The sequence below is a fragment of the Puma concolor genome, chromosome A2 (assembly GCF_028749965.1).
Source record: "Puma concolor isolate L17-30 chromosome A2, mPumCon1.1.hap2, whole genome shotgun sequence".
In the NCBI taxonomy this organism is placed as follows: Eukaryota; Metazoa; Chordata; class Mammalia; order Carnivora; family Felidae; genus Puma; species Puma concolor.
In genome coordinates, this window is record NC_141668.1 from 99,334,161 (window position 1) to 99,355,429 (window position 21,269).

Consider the following 21,269-nt stretch of genomic DNA (forward strand, 5'->3'; position numbering starts at 1 on the left):
GATGAAGTGAGTATAAAAAATGAATGGCTCACAGGTTCTGCCACCAAGTCCGTGTTCTTTGAGAAAAGTCTCGCCAGTTTGTCAAAGCCTTTTTTTTTTTTTTTTTTAATTTAAGAGAGATGATCTATATGAGTGGTGGGGCCTGAGAATCTGGAAGGCATTTTAAGTCATTAATGACAGGAAGTGATGATTTAGGTAGTGGCTCATGAAGACACCTCCTCTCAGGAAGACAAATTCAAGGAGAGTAGTTCCTTTAAGGTCATGTGATAGTCAATCTTATATGTCCTGAAGATGCAAATGGCATCAAGACAAGGGGCTGAAAGAAAGGAGCTCAGGATGAAGCCAGACTGGTTAGCCCCCCAGTAGTGCTGACACCCACCAGCCTCATGGTCACAAAATTGGTAACAGGACCAGATTCATTTGTGTCAATGCACTGTCAACGCTGACTGTTAGCAGAGGACACCTTGCCTTTGGGACACAACACGAGGGAAGATCTGGTGACACAGCATGTTCCTGGGAGCTCTCAACCAGAATCATCTTATTAAATCAGCGAATGTAATATTCTGATATCCAAGAAGAAATAAGCTTTAAAAAAATCTCATTCAAAACACGTACAGTTGAGCTTAATTTGTCCTCACAGGCGGGTCTGTCGTGTTGTATTTGGAACTGCCCACGTGCAGCTTGGCATCTCCTGTTGGAATTCAGTCGATCCTAATTGTCAATCATCCATTCTGAGGACAACCTAAAATAATTGATAGACATGATTGCAGTCTTTTATGGGGAGTGATTATGCTGGTTGACCAGCTTTCTGAGGATATCAGATACATCCACTTAAAGTGAGTGTAAAGTCTTTTTAAATATCACAGGCCTCCTCGGAAGGCCAGCAACTCTGGGCTTCTTTTCCAGGATCCCCACCCCCAGGCCAGTGGGACCTGCTGGGACTGGGCCACCATGAAGGTGGCCCCTTGGCCAGGCTTCCTTCAACCCACTTCTTAGAAAGAAGAAACCCACTCCCAACCAGAATCTCTAGCTTTCTTCAGGGATAGGTTTATGAGTGACTTTTTATTGTACTGTCTGTATGGTTTGGGAACTTAAATACCAAATGTACATTGTTTCTATAATTACAAAAAAAAAAAAAAGGATTTTCCCTTTTATCCATTTCACCCATAATGATATTGATCTCTTCCTCAAAACCCTTTACTTCCTAGATGCAGATGGAAAGGAACAGGGGAAAAGCAAAACAACAAAAAAAATTTTTAGCACATTATAAATCACTGTGGTATGCTTTCTGTTATTAGTTTTCAACCTTGACTCATTTGGGTAGGGGCAGGGTCAATACTGGCCCTGGATTAACATTTTATATGGTTTATTTGATTTTTAATAATGGTAGCTTCCACCCACGTGACCTGGAAGCAGTGGCAGAGTGTTCTGCCTTTCAGCCTTGACCCCCACGATGGGGCTGACAGAGGGTTAGTTTCCAGGGCGCTTGCATGGATGTTGGGTCTTCAGAGGGCTGAATCAGGGACCGTGAAGGAGCGTTCTTGTCAAGGGCTGTGCTTGTCTGCTGTTAGGGTTTCTGACTCAGGCCCTGCTGCAGTGGTCTTCAAAGGTGTCCTTCCCCTTTGATTTTCCTGTTGCCCTGTAAGGTGGACTCCAAGAGTGTCCCTAAGGTTCCTAGCCCCTGGAGTGCAGTGGGAGAAGTGGATATAACCTCATATAAATGCTCATGCATTTGAAGGAAGAATTATCTAATCTCAGGTTACTTACAAGGTACAACTTTGTTGATCCTTAATACTGTCAATTGTCTTTTCCTCCACTTGAAATCTTTGAAGAGCGTGGACAGATCTGTAAAGCCTGGATGGGCCAAAGGCAAAGAGTAGAGCACTTTCCTGGTTGCGTTCATGTAGACGGTCACTTGGTCCCCATTTCATTCCTTAACCTGCTTGGGTTCTAGCTTATTCCTGATGGAGGAGGTTCCATCCAGGAGGTCCTGGCTGGTGGGGTGCCAGGAGATTTGGGGATCTAGAGCTGGATCCTTTTTAATCCCCATTCACTTTACTTATAAAGTCTTCACTCTGCTATTCTTCTTTGCCAGTGTCAAGTTTTGCTGCTAAACTATTAGTAAACTGTAAAAAAAACAATTTACAGGAAACTATAAAGTAAAATAACCTGTCTTCCGCCAGGTTAAGTGCTAAATTGGTAACGTGTAATTTGAATGGTCTTTTTTTTTTTTTTTTTCTGTTCTGCTTACTCTTCAAATGCGCATGTGTATGTTTGATTAATTAGATCAACATTTGGTTAAGGACAGGTGCATCAAGAGGCTTCTTTTCTGTCTTCTAAAGTCTAGACTGTGAATTCCTCAAGGGCACAGATGTTAGTCCCCCATCGTTCAGCAGTTCTTTCATCTGTCCTATTCTCACTGCACGTGGTGAGCAAGCCTGTGTTCCAGGTCTGTGCTCAGCACTGAGGACGGTAGCCCGGCCCCCACAGAACTTTGGGTTGACTTTAAACAAAATACACAAATAGTTCTTTAGAATTATTTTCAAAGACACTAATGTAAGTACCAGGTATTGTTCTAGGGACATTTGTTCTGGGTGGGGAGCCCAGAGGAGCGAGGACGAAAGGTTGTGGAGAAGGAGGACTGAGGGAAGCATGTTTCAGACAGAGGGAACAGCATACTGACACCTCCCAGAAAAAGAGGAGTACCTCCGAGCAAAACTCCCCAAGTGACTGGGATGTCATGCATGGGGTGGAGAGAGACAGACAGTAGGGCCAGGGAGGAGGAAGGGCCAGATCCATTTTCCATGCTTGTATGAAATGTCTCCTCTTGTCTCAAACTTTAGCCTAAAGAAAGTGTGAGGCCATTAAAGCCACAATCTGATGTCCTTTTATAAGCATTCTACCTGTTGTACAGAATGTATATGGGGCATGGGCAGGGTGGGGAGACTTAGACTGGGGAGGGGAGAAGCTTGGGCCATGACGAAGGAGTAGAAATGGATTCTTAGAATGGTTAAAAAGTAGTAGCAAAAGTTATTGACAGGGAAAAAAGAGTTACTGGCAGGGAGACCCAGTGGAGAAGGAATTGTTACTGAGCCTGGGCTGTGGTGGGGAGCATCAGATTTAAGGATAAAGATCCTGAGTTCCTTTTGCATTGTGTCTGGAGGCTGTGAGAAGCCCCAGTGGATGTTGGTTTGGAGCTCAGACAAGAGCTTTGAGCTGTCAGGGAAATTTGGGAATTGTCAATGTTAAGAGAGTAATTGAGGCCATGGAAGGGAATATGGGCCCCTAGTGTGAATGTGGGAGGGTCTGAGGACCTCCAACATGGAAAAGGGTGAGTGAGGAAGAACCTGTAAATGGAGAAGGGCTGGGGAAGCCTGAAGAGCAGACATAGGGAAAGGGGTGAACGCCACACTGTTTCCTCACCATTGAGAAGTCATGCAGTGCCCGGCATGTGGTAGTGGGGGGGCACACAGCAGGATCTGAGTACATGAGTACGTGTACCTTAAATTCTCTGACTCTCCCTTATGCAAATCTGCTCACACCAGGGCTGAGAATATAACCTACACATGCAGAATGCAAGCTTGCGACTTGTTTCTTACCCAAACCCATTTGTCAGCAAAGCTTTAGGTTTCACTGGGGTTTTTGGAAAGCTGATATCATATACCACTTTTTTCTGGAGTATAAGACCATATCAGTTACTTTCATAGCAACGTTAACTTAATCAGAATAAAGACCCATGAGCCACAGTGACACTGGGATTGATAGGACCCTGGTGGAATACCGTCAGCAATTTTCCTATGCCTGGCATGTCTCCATTCAACTCCTAATTTTTGACATGGTTTCTCTGTACTCAAGTGCAGACGTTGTGACCAGTGATGGCTGTCTGGGGCAATACTCTACTGGGCACGTAAGGGACACTGCTTCCTCTTGAATCTTTCACATCCGAGTAACTGCGCTGATATGAGTCAGTGATATTTCCAGCAGCTTAACTATAGATCAGGTTCCTTTGTGGTTGAGGGAGTCTTACAAGTGGAGCATGTCTGAGGAAGCACGTCTTTAGGTAGTTTTCTCAGAGGGCTGGGGAAACAGATCTCCCCCTCCCCGCAAGCCCCATACCAAATCCTTGCTTTCTGAAAGGGACAAAAAGATTTCTTTCTAGTCCTGTGATTCTCACTCCTTAGCATTAAGTTTTAAAATCTAAATCAAATGACTCATGACATAAAAGAATGTTGTTTGCTGCCTTTTGTCAATTTTATGAAAATGATTGTGATCCTCGTGTAAGTTTTCCTTTTACATGTTGGTTGCCTGAGCCAGGTACCTCGGTGGGGGTGGGGGCACGGCATTCTTCTTTTGGGTAATGTCGCTGATTTTGTTTGCTCGGGATACACGCTGAGTTAACCTCGTTGGACTTTTCCCCAGGAATTGATGCGCGTGCACGTGGTGGGTCATTATGCTGCTGCACCTCTGTAGTGTGAAGGTCAGTGTGTTTTTCTGATTATAAGAACCCATCCATGTCATTCCATTATAAACCCACGCCACTCATAATGGAATGTGCCTCAGCCCACAGGCCACGGTGGTCGCCCGGCCCGGGAACTCCCGCCAGCGCAGCTCAGACATTTGAGATCCATCACCCGTCCCTCCCCTGCCACCTGCATCTACCCCTTTTTGACTGTGCTCCATTCTGAGATGATGTTCTTTGCATGTCAAGTTTCCCTTGTGTGATGTGAACGTACAGTTGTCGCAAGTGAATTTGTACCTGGAAACGAGCACTCTGTGATGGTCCTTCCCAAATTATAGTCGAGCACTCTGCTGGGCTGTGGGGAATTGCCTTATAGTTGATGTGAATGCATGGAAATTCACCTGGAGACCAGAGCAGCAATCTCTCCTGCTGCCTCGGTCAAGCCAGCCACCAGGAGTTTGCCAGTTCATTGCAGGGGGGCTCTTGTAGCTGGGGGGGAGGGCTCTCTTGGGAAGGGCTTTCCCCAGATCCCCGCAGACTTTGTGCCAAGTCCCCTCCTTCCCATATCTCACAGCCTTATAACTTTCAGTGACAGTCTTGGTTTACAATAATCACAGCTTATATTACCCGGACACTCTGTGTCATGATATGTGTTAGATGCTTTTCTGCATGAATCCTCTCTACCTGCCACAATCTGAAGAGGTAGGTATGGCCATTGTTCCCATCTTCTGTTCTAGGGAACTGGGTATAGAGGGCTCTGTCACTGCTGAGTCTCTGGGTGGGTAAGTGAGGAGCAGGTCCGTGCCTGTGTGAGCTGGAATCTCCATCCACAGGCCCTAGTGTGGCAACCCTTAAAGGAGGCTTTTGTTTAAAAAATAATTAAAAGCTCACATCTGCATGGTGCTTTGCAGATGTGCTAAACATAGCCACATGCATATTCAGCTAATCCCTGAAATGGCCCTGCAGTAAGGGGACCAAAGCTCTGAGATGTTCAGTGCGCATCTTGGCATTTTTCAGCTCACAGGAGGCAAGAAATCTTCAGACTGAGGTCCTCTCTCCCACCACGGGGCACTGTTTCCAACTCGCTCACAGGGAGCGATCTTAATTAGCAAGTTTAAGGCAGCACACTTAGAGAATGAGCGTTTTCAGTGTTGTGTTCAAGAAGCATTAATCACTACTTAATCACGTGCTGCCAAATGTACAGGGACAGTGACAGGGCAGCAATTTCAAATTTTAAATGTTAAACTTTTTTCCTGTTGTGTCTCCGAGTTTGTTGTGCTGTCGAGCAGCTGCTTTATTTCTCTGAGTTCACTGAGCCACCCATCCCCTAGTTTTCCCCATGTGGGGAAGGCTTGACTTTTGCTAAGAGAATGCTTTCCCCAATGCACAGTGCTCTTGTCTGTTTACATTCCCCTGGGACTCTGAATTGTCTCTTTGGCTATAAAGATACAGGAGGAAGTCGTAAAAAATATGTTTTGGATGCATTTTACATTCTAGGAGAATGTTCTCACTTCCCTCTTTTCAGGAGGGGGATCATTGGAAAATTAGGGCTTTCCTGTCCCAGAAAATCTCAGCTTATGCGCCTCTTCAGATATATACGGTCTGCCTTGAATGTAACCACGAAGCTAAGTGTGCATGCAAACAATCTCAGGGGATCGTATTCAGTGATCCGGGAAATACGGTGGCCAAATATTCTCCCTCGATATTTATGTGAGTGAGCTCTCCCTGAGTAACAGGAGGGAGAAGACAGAGATCAGGACTGGTGGTCCCAGAGGACTTAGTTTGTGAAATGTAAGCATAACCACAGCCTCCTACACAACAATGACACTAGAAACCTAAAGGGACCGAATATAGCAACCTTATTTCCAGTTTCTGTGGAAAATCAGTGCAAAACTCCTTGCCCCACAGTGCATGATAAAGGAAATGTTACAGCCCCATTACTTTTGTGGTTTTTGTTTACATCTTCAAAACTGAAAATGATCCCAAGGTGCCCTATGCCTTTCTGTAATATTTTCCAAGATTCATTCAACATGATCCAAAATAAGTCTGCCATTACTAGCTGGATTTATAAAAATATCTGGAGATGAATAAGGGATCACTCAACTGACCATTTAGTGCAGATATACTTTTCAGCTTCTGGAATGATCCTCAGCAGGATGAATGCTCATCTCTCGAAGAAGCCCAGATGAGGCCGAATTTCACACTAAGACTAGTGGTTCCGACTAGGGGTCTGTCTCATCACCAATTGTAGCTTTGCGTGTGCAGCTTGGCCATCTGCATTTTGAAAAAAGTCTCTGGGGGCGATTCTTATATGCACCCCTGTTTGAGAACGGCTGGCGAAAATTGATGGGATCTCAGCCTCTCTGTGTCTGTGAATGAGAGTGGAACAGAAATCTACACTGCAGATCTTTGGGGCACAAAGAGGATCTTGTTGCTTAAAGATAAGCTTCCTGAAGCCTGTAAAAGGTCCTTTTTGGAAAAGCAAACAAATAGACATTAGGACTTACACATTGCAATGACTAGCACCTCTGTGTCTGTTGGGTCCCCTAGAACATAGATACTGGTTGTGCGAGTGAGAAATAACACCTGTGAAAGAAAAAAGAAGGAAGTAGAATTGGGCTGGGAATTGCAGCCTGACCGTCTTCCGCCCAGTGGGACCCCCAGGAGCAAATCTGTCTGCAGAAACACCTGTGTTGAATAGGGAACAGCCAGGACCTTGAGACCCCCACCAAGCTCAGGGCACCCTGAGAAGATCATGACCACACCTCATAAGCAGAGGTGGACCTGAAGGAGTTGTCTGCTATAAGCAATGAGTCTTTATCTCTATTGTTTGCCCCACACTCCAGAGACTTTAGAAAAATCAGTGCTTCTGGGCTTTTCAGAGTTTGGTCAGAAGCAGCTAGAATAGGGAGGCAGAACGAAGATGTGGTTCTTTGCTGGAATTCACCACCTTCCCAGAGGGAGAGAGGGGAATGGAAGAAATAGGGAGACAGACTTGGCTCATTAGATTTCTCTCTGTGTCAGGGTATGTGCTAGAAGGCAGGACTAGGAAGAGTAGGGCATTAAGACTTGAGGGATCTTAAAAAGTTCTCATGTAGGACGTGAAGCCCAGAGAGGCTGTGTGCTGCTATCCCAAATTATCCAGAGAGGCAGAGCTTAAGGAAGCCCTGGGGTCAGACCCTGCTCCACCAGCTTCACGTCTGCCCATGACTACACACTGCTCCAGATACAGAATATTCTTTGTCTGTTCATTCTCCTTGACCCCAAACTGCGTATGATAAAAGAAATCATATATCTTCATAACTTGAGTGTTTTCACATAAGTCTTCCAAATTAAAAATGATCCCAAAGTTTTCTACACCTTATTTCCACCCCATTACATGCTGGAGGTAAGCTCTGTATCTAGAATGTATGTATTAGTAGATGGAGGTATGGATCCTTGAGCATCTGAAGCCCACAGCTGGCTTACTGAAATACCCACTGTTTCTCAGTCTTGCTTTTCAGTTATAGTGCTACTCAGGCATAAATGAAAAGTCATCGGAGGCCTTTAATTCCACCCCACAATTTGTTATCTTGACACCAGTAGAAAATCAGCAATAGTGAATCATTAATTCTCTACATTTATCGATTTGGGAACTCAGTTGAAATGTCCACTGCACCCCTCCTGCCCCTCCTCCCCCTCTCCCTCCTCCTCCTCCTCTCCTTCCTCCTCTACCTCCTCCATCCCTCATAGATTTCAGTTTCCGAAGTCCTAACCACTGTATTGCAATAACTACTGAAGATATAAGCGCTAAATCTCCTGGCACGTGAAGCCACAACCTCTAGATTCACTGAGTTGGGGACCACCAGGCTCTCCCCCTAGCCCTTCTCCGGTCACTGCCTTGAATTCAGCTCTACTGGATGATGAGAGAACAACTGTGTAGTTTAGCACTGCTAGTGGGTGAGCTGAGTCATGCCCTTGGCCGAGTCAAGGCACTACGTCAAGGAGACCAGATCCTTGGGTGAATCTGGAAGGGGCCTGATCTGACGAACGAGGCCTCCTATAGGGGCTGCTTGCCCTCTGCCCCCCAACAGGTGACGGGCACCCCCCTCCTCGCCTCCCTCAGAACTCGGATCATCTGGGGAGCATCGACACTGCCTGATACCTGGGGGGAGCTCTGCCACCAATATTTTCCCGTGAGGAAGCAGCAATCTCAGCACAGAAATAAAACTGTCCTGCTGACTTGCCCACAGCCTGTCCCAATAATTGTTCCAGGCGTCATCCTGACGCAGCAGCCCCAGCAGACCAGGCCCCACAGGCTCAACTCTCTCTGTGAACCATGCCCAGCAGGAGCAGAGCTGCCAGCACAGAGCAAGGCTGTGGCACTGGACAACCTCTCGGTCTGCTCTTAAGAAGGTGTCTTGTTTTGAATACATAATCTGTCCTGTTCTTTCAAAGTAAGTGCTTTTATAAAAGGTCTGGACTGTCCTTTAAACATGTTTTTCTCTCACTTAAAGGGAAGTGTATTTCTAGTCTCTTTGTGGACTCAACTTGAGAGAGGGAGACAGGTAGGGGAAGGATGCTTTTGTGTGCAACTCAAAAGACTGGTTTAAACTAGGGCATGCACGTTGCAGGGCCGTTTTCCTCAGACAGCAGCTGGCCAAAAATGTGTGCGAGTAGCTAATTGTTTTGAGCTTTGCTGGTTTGAAGTAGCACGGAGTAAGTGCCTTAGTTCAGGCAAGGGAGTGCCAGCTTTATATGCAGCCACAAATGAGACGCCCCCCCTTGCTCGGTAGTGCCGGATTTAGAACCCGAATTTTCTTTTTCGGCAAGAACAGGAAGTCCCTTGGTACTGATTTCTATCCCCTTTTGCTCGTTTGCATTGTGTAGAAGGAATTCTTCGAGAACACGGCATCGCTGGTGTCCTGCTGCTGTCTGGGTACCGTGCTGTGTGTCAGCAGATGTGGGTTCTGGGTTTGTTTGCTTAGCTGTGCTTTCTTAACGAAGGTCCTTGTTTTACACGATTTCAAACAGTAAGTCAGTGTTTTCATGATCACAGCTAAGTATATACCCTGAGTGGATATGTATTTTTTTTCTTTGTCTCTTGCAGGGTTGTTTTTGTTTTGTTTTGTTTTTTGGGGTTTTGTTTTGTTTTGTTTTTTTACAAAGTAGAAGTAGGGTTTTAGAGTATTTTATTCCCTGTAGAAGTTTTGGATATAGATGATCCGTGTCACTCTGGTGTCATGAACTGCTAGGAATTAGATGTCAGACCCCAGAATAAAGGTCCTATGGGACAGGCTCATCTGATTTGGATGCTGCAGATGGAGACATCGACAGTCATTCATAATTCACTTGGCAAGTATTTATTGGGCAGGGTCTGACCACACTATGTACTAGACCCTGTTGTGTGGGAGACACAGCGGCGAACAAACAGGCCCCTACCCTCGTGAAGATTCCATTCTAGTTGGGGGAGGGGAGGCACCAGAAATTAAAGTAAGTATACAGCATGATGTCAGGAACTGGGAAGTTCTAAGAGGAAAGAGAGAGCAGGGTAAGGGTAGGTGGAGAAGAGAGGCCCCAGGGACACCCTGTGTTTGTCTGCTTGGCCATTGCACCCCACCTTTGGGTACGATCTCCAGAAGCCCATGCTGACCCTGAACTTGCATAAAAACATAACCCAGAGGTCATCACCTCTATACTCCCTGACAAGATTATTTTATTTGGCCACCAGTGTTTTTGTCGTTGTTGTGGTTTTTATTTTGGGACAGAGTTTGATTTTGTAGATGACAGTATTAAAAAAAAAAAAAACAGTTCTGTATAAAAATTCAAAATCTGAGCCTCTTTTGAAGAAAAAAATCTAAAGTTCTTACATTACATGACCCACATTCTGCTTGACGGCAATTTTCAGGAGCTGAGTGAGGGGGCCCCTGTTAGGTCGGGGGCCTATGACCTTCTGACTGTCACTGCTCCCACTTAGCTCACCTCCTGCTGGCCTCTGAAGGCAGCTCTGGCTTCAGCCCATTTTGATGCCAAATTTGATTCCATTCCTCACTGGGCGGACACCATGGAGCTTTCTCCTCCTTCCTTGTCTCACATAGGCCAGCAGAGCAGGGGACTCAGTGCAGTCGACACTTGCTTCATTGGTGACAGTTGCAGGTCACTAAGACGATTTGGAGTGATGGGTTCGTTACACTCCTGCCCACTCTCCAGTTATTTCATCCTTTGTCCTTTATCAGTTCAGCCTCCCAGATCCTTCCCAGACTTTCTCTCCCCCCCAAAATGTAATTAGCCAAAGCATGTTATTTTGTTCCAGTTACCGTTTCTTTCAGTTTGATGCGGTTTTTCAGAGACTGATGCCACTCATTACCTGGTAAGAGTGTGACCACAGGAATTGCAAGAGGCCGCGTCCCCTGAGTTCGAAGTGGTGCTCAAGGGGCACGTGCCCTGGGATCCTTGGCTCGCTCCCAAGAATGTCAGCGTTCAGGAGTGTCCTCCTCCTTCTCTTAACCGGATCAACCAGGGTTGGCCTAGAATTCACTCATTTGACTTATACAGGATGTTTGCAAATGTACGTAACTCTCATAACCATATGTTTGCAACCCCCATAATCAGTATATAAGTGTCATTTTCACTTAAATAATCTTTCCTTACTCCATAATGATATAATAGATTCTTTGTGGGTGATGCCTTGCCCCTGTTGCACATGTCTTTCCTTCTGTCAGAAGCACATGTCTGAGTGTCCGCTACAACATTTTGCCCCAGTCAGTATCCCTGTCGGTGAGGGGCAGTCTGATCCTCACTCACAGGCCTGTGCTCATTCTGCTGAGAGTAGATCTCTCCGTAGCCACCCTAGGTTGCCTCTACCCAGGAACCAGTAGCTTTGGCATCAGCTGGGAGCTTGGAAATGCGGACTGTCAGGCCCATTCAGGAAATGCTAAATCAGTACCTGCATTTTAATAAGATTCCCGGCAAATTTGTGTGGACCTTTAAGCATTGGCCACAGTATAAAATGTCCTTGGGAACTAAGTAATTCATCATAAATATCTAAATGGTCATTAGGGAAAAACTAATCTTGCAGTGTAGTTTAACACTGGATATAGAATGTGGGAAAACCAATTAAAGCCACTAAAAAAAAGTTGTTAAATTAAACAGAATATTATTACCTGTCAGGCGAGACAGAGAAGTGGTTAAGAGCTGACATGGGAGTCCAGTGGCCAATGTAGGTTAGGGTCCTGCTTTGCTCACAGCTGTGTGACCTTGGGGAAGTTACTGAGCCCAATCATCTGCAAGCCCACCTGCTCAGTGGGATTTGGAAATAAATTTTCAGTTGCCTGGGATCCGTCAGTAGAGACACTGGTTCAGTAGCTTTCTGCTGAGACCCAAGCATCAGGATTTTTAAAAAACCTTTGGGTTACTTTCAGCTGAGTTTGGGAACCACTGGCATCTTCAAATGAGGAAATAAGGTGGGGTTTTGAGAGAATTTAATGGCAGCACAGAGGGAAAGGTCACGTCACATGCCTGACACAGATGATGATGATGATGGTGATGGTGATGACCATGATAAGGAAGATGGTGGTGGTGCCGGCAGTGAGGATGACGACAATGACTGTTCCATTTACGCACCCTCTGGACTTGCACAAATCTTCGTTCCTTTTTCTAAAATATAAGCATTACTTTACATATGGGTCTGTCTTTGTGGAGGCTTATTAACATAACTTGTCAGAATAAATATGATTATTTTATAATGGCTGCTGGTAGATCTGCATCGGACTCAAATCCTCCCTTTTAATAATGCTGGGGTTTTTATTTGCGTTTTTTAAAATTTATTTTTAATTGAAGTATAGCTGAGCTATAATATTAAGACTTCCAGTTATAAAATATGTAAGTCATGGGGGTGAAAAGTACAGACAGCATAGAGAATAATAGCGTGTATCATGTTTGTTTTGTACCTTCGGTTTCTCCAGGTGCCATACCGGATATCATCACCCTTGACATTCCCTGTGATCTGCAGGTGTGCCCAGAACTCTCACATGATCTTAACCTCACTTGATAAGGACTTAGAGAAGCAAGGGGCTTGCTGAACTCTGCCCACTGCACAACCAGAGTGGGGCTCAAGTCTTTGGACTGCTGTTTTTCTATCAAAAGCTCATTTTAAAGGGAGTTTTCCTGGCATACCTTCTCGGTTGACTGCCAGTGAATCTCCCCCAATTGTTAGATTAACAACTGTTTGGGAAATAGCTTTGTTTCCTGTGTCAAGCTCTAACTTAGTCTTGTGTTTAGGTCTTTTCAAATCTGAGGAGGCCAAATACAGAGGAACCTTTTTTTTTTCCCCCAGTGGAGAATCAATGACCAGTGAGGGCAAAAATAACAAAGGCCCACTTAGGTGAAGAAATAACATAATTCAGGTAATTGTTAGCAGCAAATATGATACGGTCCACTAACCCTATATTCTAGCATTTGTATCTGCAGTTTTTCATGAATTCCCTAACATAATTAGTTTTAGGAGATATTGCCAGGTGGCACTTTTCTACCTTTCTACTTTCCCAACCTCTTGGAATTATCTGACAAGCGCTCGTACTGGAAAGCTGTGTCAAGGAGTTTCACAGGACATAGTAGAAATCACATCTATCAAACGTTAAGTCGATACACAACCTACCGACACCACTCTCATGGGAACCACAGCAAAAACCTTCTTGCCTCGTCTAGCACTGTTTTGCCCCGGCAGAGGGTTCAGCCCTTCAGCTCCCAGAACATGATATATGAAAGTGTGTGAGGAGCCAGGGCACCCTCAGCTCCACCTCTGTTGAATTATCGTCCCTCCTCTCTTTTCCACCAGCATGGGGCCAACCTCCCAGAGAAATGGCCACTCTCTACTCTCCTGAAAACCACAGGACCAACTGTAACTGTTGGCCTTATACCCCCAAGACCCTAGCGGTGTCACTAGAAACAGGGGTTTTTAATTACTTTCTTTCAGGTCACTTTACCGTTGCTCACTGTGCTGCCCAGTGGTGTCTCCATACTCTCAGTCCAGTAATCTGTTCTCCATTTATTTAGGATTCATGTATGAAAAGTATAGTTAAAAGTCAAGAAGGGGAGCACAGTGTCTTGGTTAATCAATATGATAGATTTAACACTATAACCCCCAACTCCGTATTATTTAAGAATTAAGGCATCTGGAGGCTCAATAGGTGTGCCCAATGTGATCCAAGGTGCTAACTCATTTATGCTGATTCCTCATCAGGAATCCTACTTTCAAGCCAAAGGGTTTGCAGTGAAAACAACTGAGGAGTCAAGTGCTATTTCAGATACTACAGATACTTTCATACTATAGATTCATTCATAAATATTTGTGGAGTAATTACTCTGGGCCACGTGTTGTGCTACATGCAGGGGATAAAATGGTGAACAAAGCCCACAGTGATTTTCCAGGTTTACAGTCTAGTGAAAGAGAAAAGTCACTCAAACCATAGCTTATAGCTTATATGGGTGTTCAGAAGGGAAAGAACATAGCTCTGTGAGTACACATAAAGGGGATACTCTACTTAGACTGGGGTTTAGGAAGCGTACTTGATGCAGGGGGCACTTACTAGGGAACTGACATGTGGATTGTAGTTAATTAGGTAAGACAGAAAGATTTTCTTATTATTAAAATTGATGTCGTCTGCTTCCAAGAAAATCTGACCTCATTATTTAATATGGAGAGATACAAAAAAAAAAAAAAATAAAGCAAGTTAATAGTTCCTAGTTGTTCTTTCTAGAACCATCTATGTAACATTTAAAGTCTACTGTTCATTACCTTGCAAACCATCTCCTATATATCTAGGCAATTGCTTTTCAAGTTATTTCACACTCTGGATCTGTAGGAGGTTCTCATAAATATTTTGAGAGTCTTCAAGGAAGAGAATAATGACTGGCTATTTGCTTTATCATACTACCCAAACTAATAAATTTGAAGAGTTAGTATGTTGGTCACAGAGCCGTGCATAGCAGAAAAGCTCTACTGAGCCCTATAAAAAGGAAGAATTACAGTTCAAGCCAAGTAAGAATATAGTAGAGTAAAAGATGAGCACCAAAGTAATTTCTCCTAATTACTAATACCACAGTGAAATTCTGGAATAATTAATAAGTAACGCATTAGCCTAATGTGTACCAAGGGAGTGATTGGTTAAGTAAGAGCTACTGCACTAAAAGTGATATTTCCTAGAAGAGAGTATTCTCCTATCTCCTTTCTCTGAATGTGGCTTCCCTCTTCCTCCTGCCCCACAGGGAAAGAAATGTATATGGATAAGGCATTGTGAATCATTTGTTTGATTCTGTTTGTGCTCTCTAAGGCTCAATTTCAACCCGAGATCTAAACATTTTAGTATAATTGATACAGAAATCATGAAACAGAAAGGAAAAATGTCTACTCTCTTCCTGTCCCAGAATTAACAATTTGTGTTACAGTGATTACCACTAGGTATTTGCTCATTCTCTCCATCATTTATTCATTCTGTGAACGTTAGTTGATTACCGTACTAAGGGCTGTGGGGCCATCCAAATGAACAAGACACAAACAGATGTTTACATAAGTACAGTATATGTGTGATATTCCAAGATGAGCTATTAGTAATTGTCCATAAAAGGCTTCTGTGATCAAGTAAGCTTGAGCAGCACTGGCATAAACAAACGTAATCTGATTTCTTTGCTGCAGGACCTCTTAAGAGAGTTTAAGAGATGAGAGGGAGATTCAGGCATGCAGCATTTATATAGCATTTTTTTTTTAACATCATCTACTAATTCATGATTCCTTGGGTGTATTCTGAGAGTTGCACATTTAAGCCTTTGAGCAGGGAATCTGCCCTCTGGGTAAGGAGGCTGATATTAGTAGGGTTGGTAATTTCCTAGCAGGAGGCATGGGGATCATGTGAGACAGAGTTCTGACTCTGATAGAAGAAGTGGCAAACTTCTAGTAGGTAGAGAACCAAGAGAGAACACAGTCATATAGACCAAACAAACTTGATGGTAACTTATTTTATTTGCATCATTAAATTTAATAATATTGAATACGAATAGTGAAAGCAAGGGGTTGCGGGTCAGTAAGTGCCAGGAATTTCAGCAGAGGGGATAAAGTCTATAGGCTCTTGCTTCAGACTTTTAGGTTTATAGCCATATTTTGCTACTGCTGACTTCTATGACCTGAGGTAAGTTACTTTACTTCTCTAAAACTCAGTTTTTCATATGTAAATGGAAATAGTAATAATAATACTGCAAAGGAAGAAAGCATAAAAAGAAGAACCCTTATATCAGATAACTTAAGTATGTGTTGCAATGTATATAATTGCTAAGATTCTGTTTTGATCTACAAAACTGCAATTTCAGAAGGTTCACACTAGTAAGATTAAAACACCTGGTCTTTTTTCTGACACCATTTCTCACACTGTGTGCTTTTTCTATTCTCTGTCACCAACTGCGTATCCAAAATATCAATTCAATTCTGATACAAACTCCCAGTTAGCATACACCTTATAGCTTAAGGACTCGGTCCCACCACATTGCTCCTGCTTTAAGTCCTACCTGCACATGGGGCACCCAGGCTACCCTTCCTCAGGCCAACTATAAATTCTTCTCAGCCAAGTACCAAGTACAAATACGGGTTCCCATGACTCCTTCCCCTGGTGTTCAATAATATAGTAGAATGAGTTACAGAACTCAGAAAAACACTGTACTTATTATTACATAAAGGATTCCAGTGAACAGCCAGAAGTACATAAGGCAAGGTCCTAACAGGTTCCTGAGGCATAATGCCTCTGTTTCTGTGGAGTTGGGATGCACCACCCTCTTGGTACATGGATGTATTCCAACTTGGAAGCTGGAATTAGGGGCTTTTATGGAGGTTTCATTAGGTAGGCACGATTGATTAAATCATTGGCCATTGGTGATTGATCCAAAAGTTCCAATCTTCTGACCATATGTTGGATTTTTCTGGTGACTAGACCCATCCTCCAGCTCAGGTCGCCTCACTAGCATAAATTCAGGCACAGCTGAAAGGGGTTCATATGAATACGAAAAGATGCTCCTATCATTCAGGAAATTCCAAGGGTTTAAGTTGCTCTGTGCAGGAACTGAGGACAAAAACCAAATACATATATGAAACTACACATATATAAGTATCAATAAACATCTCCTAAGAACAGAAAATTCTCAAACTGAATCAAACTACAAAATTTATGTATATTGTATTTAAAAGAGACGTGTATAAAGTAAATAATTAAGAAAGAGAAGTAAGAGACTAAATAAATAAATAAATAAATAAATAAATAAATAAATAAAAGTCAGCTTACTGTCAAGTCAAGTACTGTTTGCTGGGGAAAAGTTCTTAATGTGACAAAGATGCTAATATTGTATTGATGGAAATCACAGTCCCCAGTGAGAGAGCCACGAACCTCTATGTTCCTCCTAATAATGTAGCGCTGAAATAGGTAAAGCTGCAGGAAATGAGCAGAAATGTACTTCTGTTGAGAGTTTTGGCTCATCGTTTGGCATACAAATGTGAGATAAATATTATTACACAGAAGCCAAATAATTTATGAAATTAAAAATTATACCAGTTTTTGTTCTGCATGATACTTTCTGATTCCACATGTAAGACGCTTGGAAGTTTCCACTCCATCCGAACAAACAAGAAGCCGAACAGACTGAAAAATCAGCAACAACTCCTGAATATTTAAAGAAAGAGAGACACAGGGCAAATTGCTCCCCCCACGACTGGAGAGCCAGACTGGCAAATACACGGAGGCATGGCTTACGAGAGCAGACTCATGAGTAGACACAGCCATGGGAATCACACATGCAGAAGTAGGAAAGCCTAAACTGTAATTGATGAATTGCTTGGAGGCTTAGGGCAGACAACTCTGAGAATTAGAAATTCCAGGGACCTAGTCTTAAGGGGCCCCCGTGATTTTGAGAGATTTCTCTCCAGGAGCTGAACCAGATTTTGACAATAAGAGAATACTTTTGGCAAAGGGAGGGGAAAAGGAACATCTTGAAATACCTCAGGGCACTCTGTTCTTAACAAGGTCTGCCTTCAGTGGAAACTAGTTAACCAGAGTCTAACCTGCTGGATTATTATCAGAACCTAATTGACTAGATGGAAGGGAAATACCCAACTCCAGCCCATTCTAGCTATCCTGTCTTACCTAACTGGGGAGAAAAATATAGGAAAACACTTGTGAACTTGTTGGGAAGAGTTTGGGTCTCTTCAAAGATCCTTCTAGTTGAACTAAGGATCAGATTGACATGAGACAGGTTAACAGAAGAAAATCAAATTTAGTAGTGTATGCACAGGGAATCCACACAGTCAGGCAAAAATGAGGTATATATGCCATTCTGAACTAAGGAGAAAGAGGTAGGGGTCTGGGATTTCAGAGGATAGGAATGTAGTTCGCAGGGAGATAAGACAAACAGATGTTTGGTAATTGGATATTTGCCCTACCATACAGATGAGTCACTCAGATAAAATTTATCTCTGCTAATACCTGTATTCTGGGGGGAAAAAAAAACCAACAATTTAGTTTCTTCTGTGTAGTTAAGGGAGGGTCAAAAGTTTCTTTTGAGCCCATAGGGTCTCAAGTGACTTCGTCTTAAAATAACTCACATGCCAAGTGTCTTGAACCCCTTCAAACTTCACACTCTCACTTAAAACACAGATCTAATCATTGGACTGTAGAATGTTCTCTTCCCCCCATATCTCACCACCACATTATTAGAGGCTTGTTTACCGCAGTTCCTTTTATCTTTTGCATCATATCAGGCTATCAGGAAAAAAAATGACAAGGCGTACTAAAAGGCAAATAACACAATTGTTTTAAGCTTATTTACTTTTGAGAGAGAGAGAGAGAGAGAGAGGGCATGGAGGAGAAGCAGAGAGAGAGGGAGAGAGAGAGAGAGAGAGAGAGAGAGAGGATCCCAAGCAGACTCTGCACTGTCAGCACAGAGTCCGACATGGGGCTCGAACTCACAAACTGTGAGATCATGATGACCGGAGCTGAAACCAAGAGTCAGTCACTTAACCAACTGAGCCACCCAGGTGCCCCCCAAAAACACGATTTGAGGAGAGAGTGCAAGCATCAGAACTTGACATGGCAAGGATGTTAGAATTATCAGACTGGGAATTTAAAACATTTATTATGTATATGCTAAGGACTCTAGTTAATAAAGGACACTGTATGCAAGAACAGATAGGCAAAATAAGCAGAGAGATTAAATCCTAAGGAAACACTTAAATGCCCGAGATCAAAATTGCCGTAACAGAAATGAAAAATGCCTTTGAGAGGACTTATTAGAAGATAGGTTGCTGCCAAGGAAAGAGCCTCTGAGCTTGGGGATATGTCCGTGGAAGCCTTAAAAGATTGAAAAGCAAAGAGAACAAAGACTAAAAAAAACAACAGAACAACCAAGGACTGTGGGACAACTACAAAATGTGTGACATACATGGAATGGGAATTCCAGGAGAAGAAAGAAAGAAAAGAGCAAAATAAATATTTGAAACAATGGCTGAGGATTGCCCCCAAATTAATGTCAGACACTAAAATCACAGTTCCAGAAAGCTCAGAGAACACCAAGCAGAATAAATACCAAGAAGCTACACCTAGACATATCAGATGCAAACTATGGAAAAGTCGAAGATAACTCTGAAAGAAACCAGTGTAAAATAACCTTACCTATAGAGGAACAAAGGAGAGAATTACATCTAACTTTTCCTTGGAAACCGTGCAAGCAAGAAGAGAGTGGAATGAAATATTTAGTGTTTAGAGAAAAAAACACCAACCTAGAGTTCTGTACCTTTCGCATTCGAAAGTTTTCAAAAATGAAGGAGAAATAAAAACTTTTCCAGGCAAACAAAAATTGAGGGGATTTGTTGCCAGTGGACGTGTCTTGAAAGACATGTTAAAAGAAGTTTTTAGAGACAAGGAAAATAATATAGGTCGGAGACTCAGATCTACATAAAGAAAGGAAGAGCACTCAAGAAGGAATAAGTGAGGGTAAAATGCAGGAAGTAATTTGTTCAAAGTAATAATAGCAACAGTGTATTTGATTCTGTATGCTTATATGCATACCTTATGTACATACTTATGCATGCTTTTATGAGAGAGGTGGTTGACAGTAATGATACAAGGGAGAGAAGGAAGGAATTAGGATTCTTTTGTTATTATAAAGTACTCACACTATCCATGAAGTGGTAGGGTGTTATTTGAGAGTGGACGTAGATTCGCTGTAAATTTATATTAGAAACACTTGGACAGCCAAGAAAATAAGCTAAGAAGAAAAAATGGAATCACATAAAATTTCTGATTAATACCACTGAGACAGAAAAAGAGTAGAAGGCAGAAATAAGAACATAGAACAAAGGCAGTGAATAGGAAATAGTAACAAAATGTGAAATATTAATCCAAATATATTAGTGATCATTTTGAAGACCAATGGTCTAAAGGTACCAATTAAATATCAGACATTGTCGGAGTGGATCAAAAAAACTGGACCCAACTCTATATTGTGTACAAGAAACAGTGTAAAGATGTGAAAGTAAATGGATGGAGAAAAATATGCCATACTAATGGCATGCTAATCAGAAGAAAGCAGCAGTAGCTGTATTAATTTCAGATAGCAGACTTCAAAGCAAAGAAAGTTATCAGGGATAAAGAAGGACCTTACATAATGATAAAGGAGTCAGTTCTCCAAGAAGACATGACAGTCCTTAATGTGTATGCACCTAAAAAACACTGTTAAACTACATGAGACAAGAACTGCATAGAGAAATAAATGAGTCCATTCTTATACTTGGATCTTTCAATAACCCTTATCCCATAGGCAGAAAATCAGTAAGGACAGAGTTGAGCTCAATGCACCCTTGATCAGCCAGATACAATTGATCTCTATTGGACAATTTCATCCAACAACAGCAGAATACACATGCTTCTTAACATAGAACATTCACCAAGATAGACCACATTCTGGCACATGAAACACACCTTAAAAGCTATGAAATAATAGAAGTAATACTGTATCTGCTATCAGACCACAATAGAATTAAGCTAGAAATCAGTAACAGAAAGATAATCTTAAAATCCCCAAACGTATGGAGATTAAAGAAGCACTTCTTTAAAATATTTTAATATTTTTAACTAATTGAAATTGAAAACCAACTGGGGCGCCTGGGTGGCTCAGTCGGTTGGGTGTCCGACTTCAGCTCAGGTCATGATCTCACCGTTCGTGAGTTTGAGCCCTGTGTCGGGCTCTGTGCTGACAGCTCAGAGCCTGGAGCCGGCTTCAGATTCTATGTCTCCCTCTCTCTCTGCCCCTTCCCCACTCACATTCTGTCTCTGTCTGTCTCAAAAATAAAATAAATATTAAAATAATTTAAAAAAAAAGAAATTGAAAACCAACTTATCAAAATTTGTGAAAAGAAACAAAAGCAGTGCTTAGAAGGAAATTCTTAGCATTGAATGGATCTATTAAGAAAGAAGAAATCAATAATCTAAGTTCCCATCTAATGAAACTAGAAAAAGAATAGTAAATCAAAGCCAGAGTAAGCAGAAGAAAATAAATAATAGGACTTAGGGCAGAAATTAATGAAATTTAAAACAGATAATAAATTGAGAAAATCAATGAAACCATAATGATTACAATTACAATTCCACAAACAATACAATTACACAATAAGATTTTTAAAAATTCTATTTTTAAAATTGAAAAATAACTGTTGTCCAAAGAAGAAATGGAAGCTATAATTTTCACTATTTAGGAAATAATGTCAATGTGATTATTATACATTGAAACTCATCAAATATTG

General features: G+C 42.4%; 1 protein-coding gene across 6 annotated transcripts in view; it reads left to right on the plus strand.

Moving 5' to 3' along the window:
• The window catches only part of HECW1 (HECT, C2 and WW domain containing E3 ubiquitin protein ligase 1), a 429,509-nt gene that overhangs the window by 122,792 nt on the left and 285,448 nt on the right, over positions 1–21,269 (plus strand). The window contains exon 2 of one of the 6 annotated variants that reach the window (XM_086697034.1): positions 4,420–4,477. The exons of the other annotated variants lie outside the window; for them this stretch is intronic. Within the exon in view, the coding sequence (XP_086553160.1) occupies positions 4,451–4,477 (27 nt within the window). The 5' untranslated portion in view covers positions 4,420–4,450. The remainder of the gene's footprint in view (positions 1–4,419; positions 4,478–21,269) is intronic. 6 annotated transcript variants of the gene reach the window in all.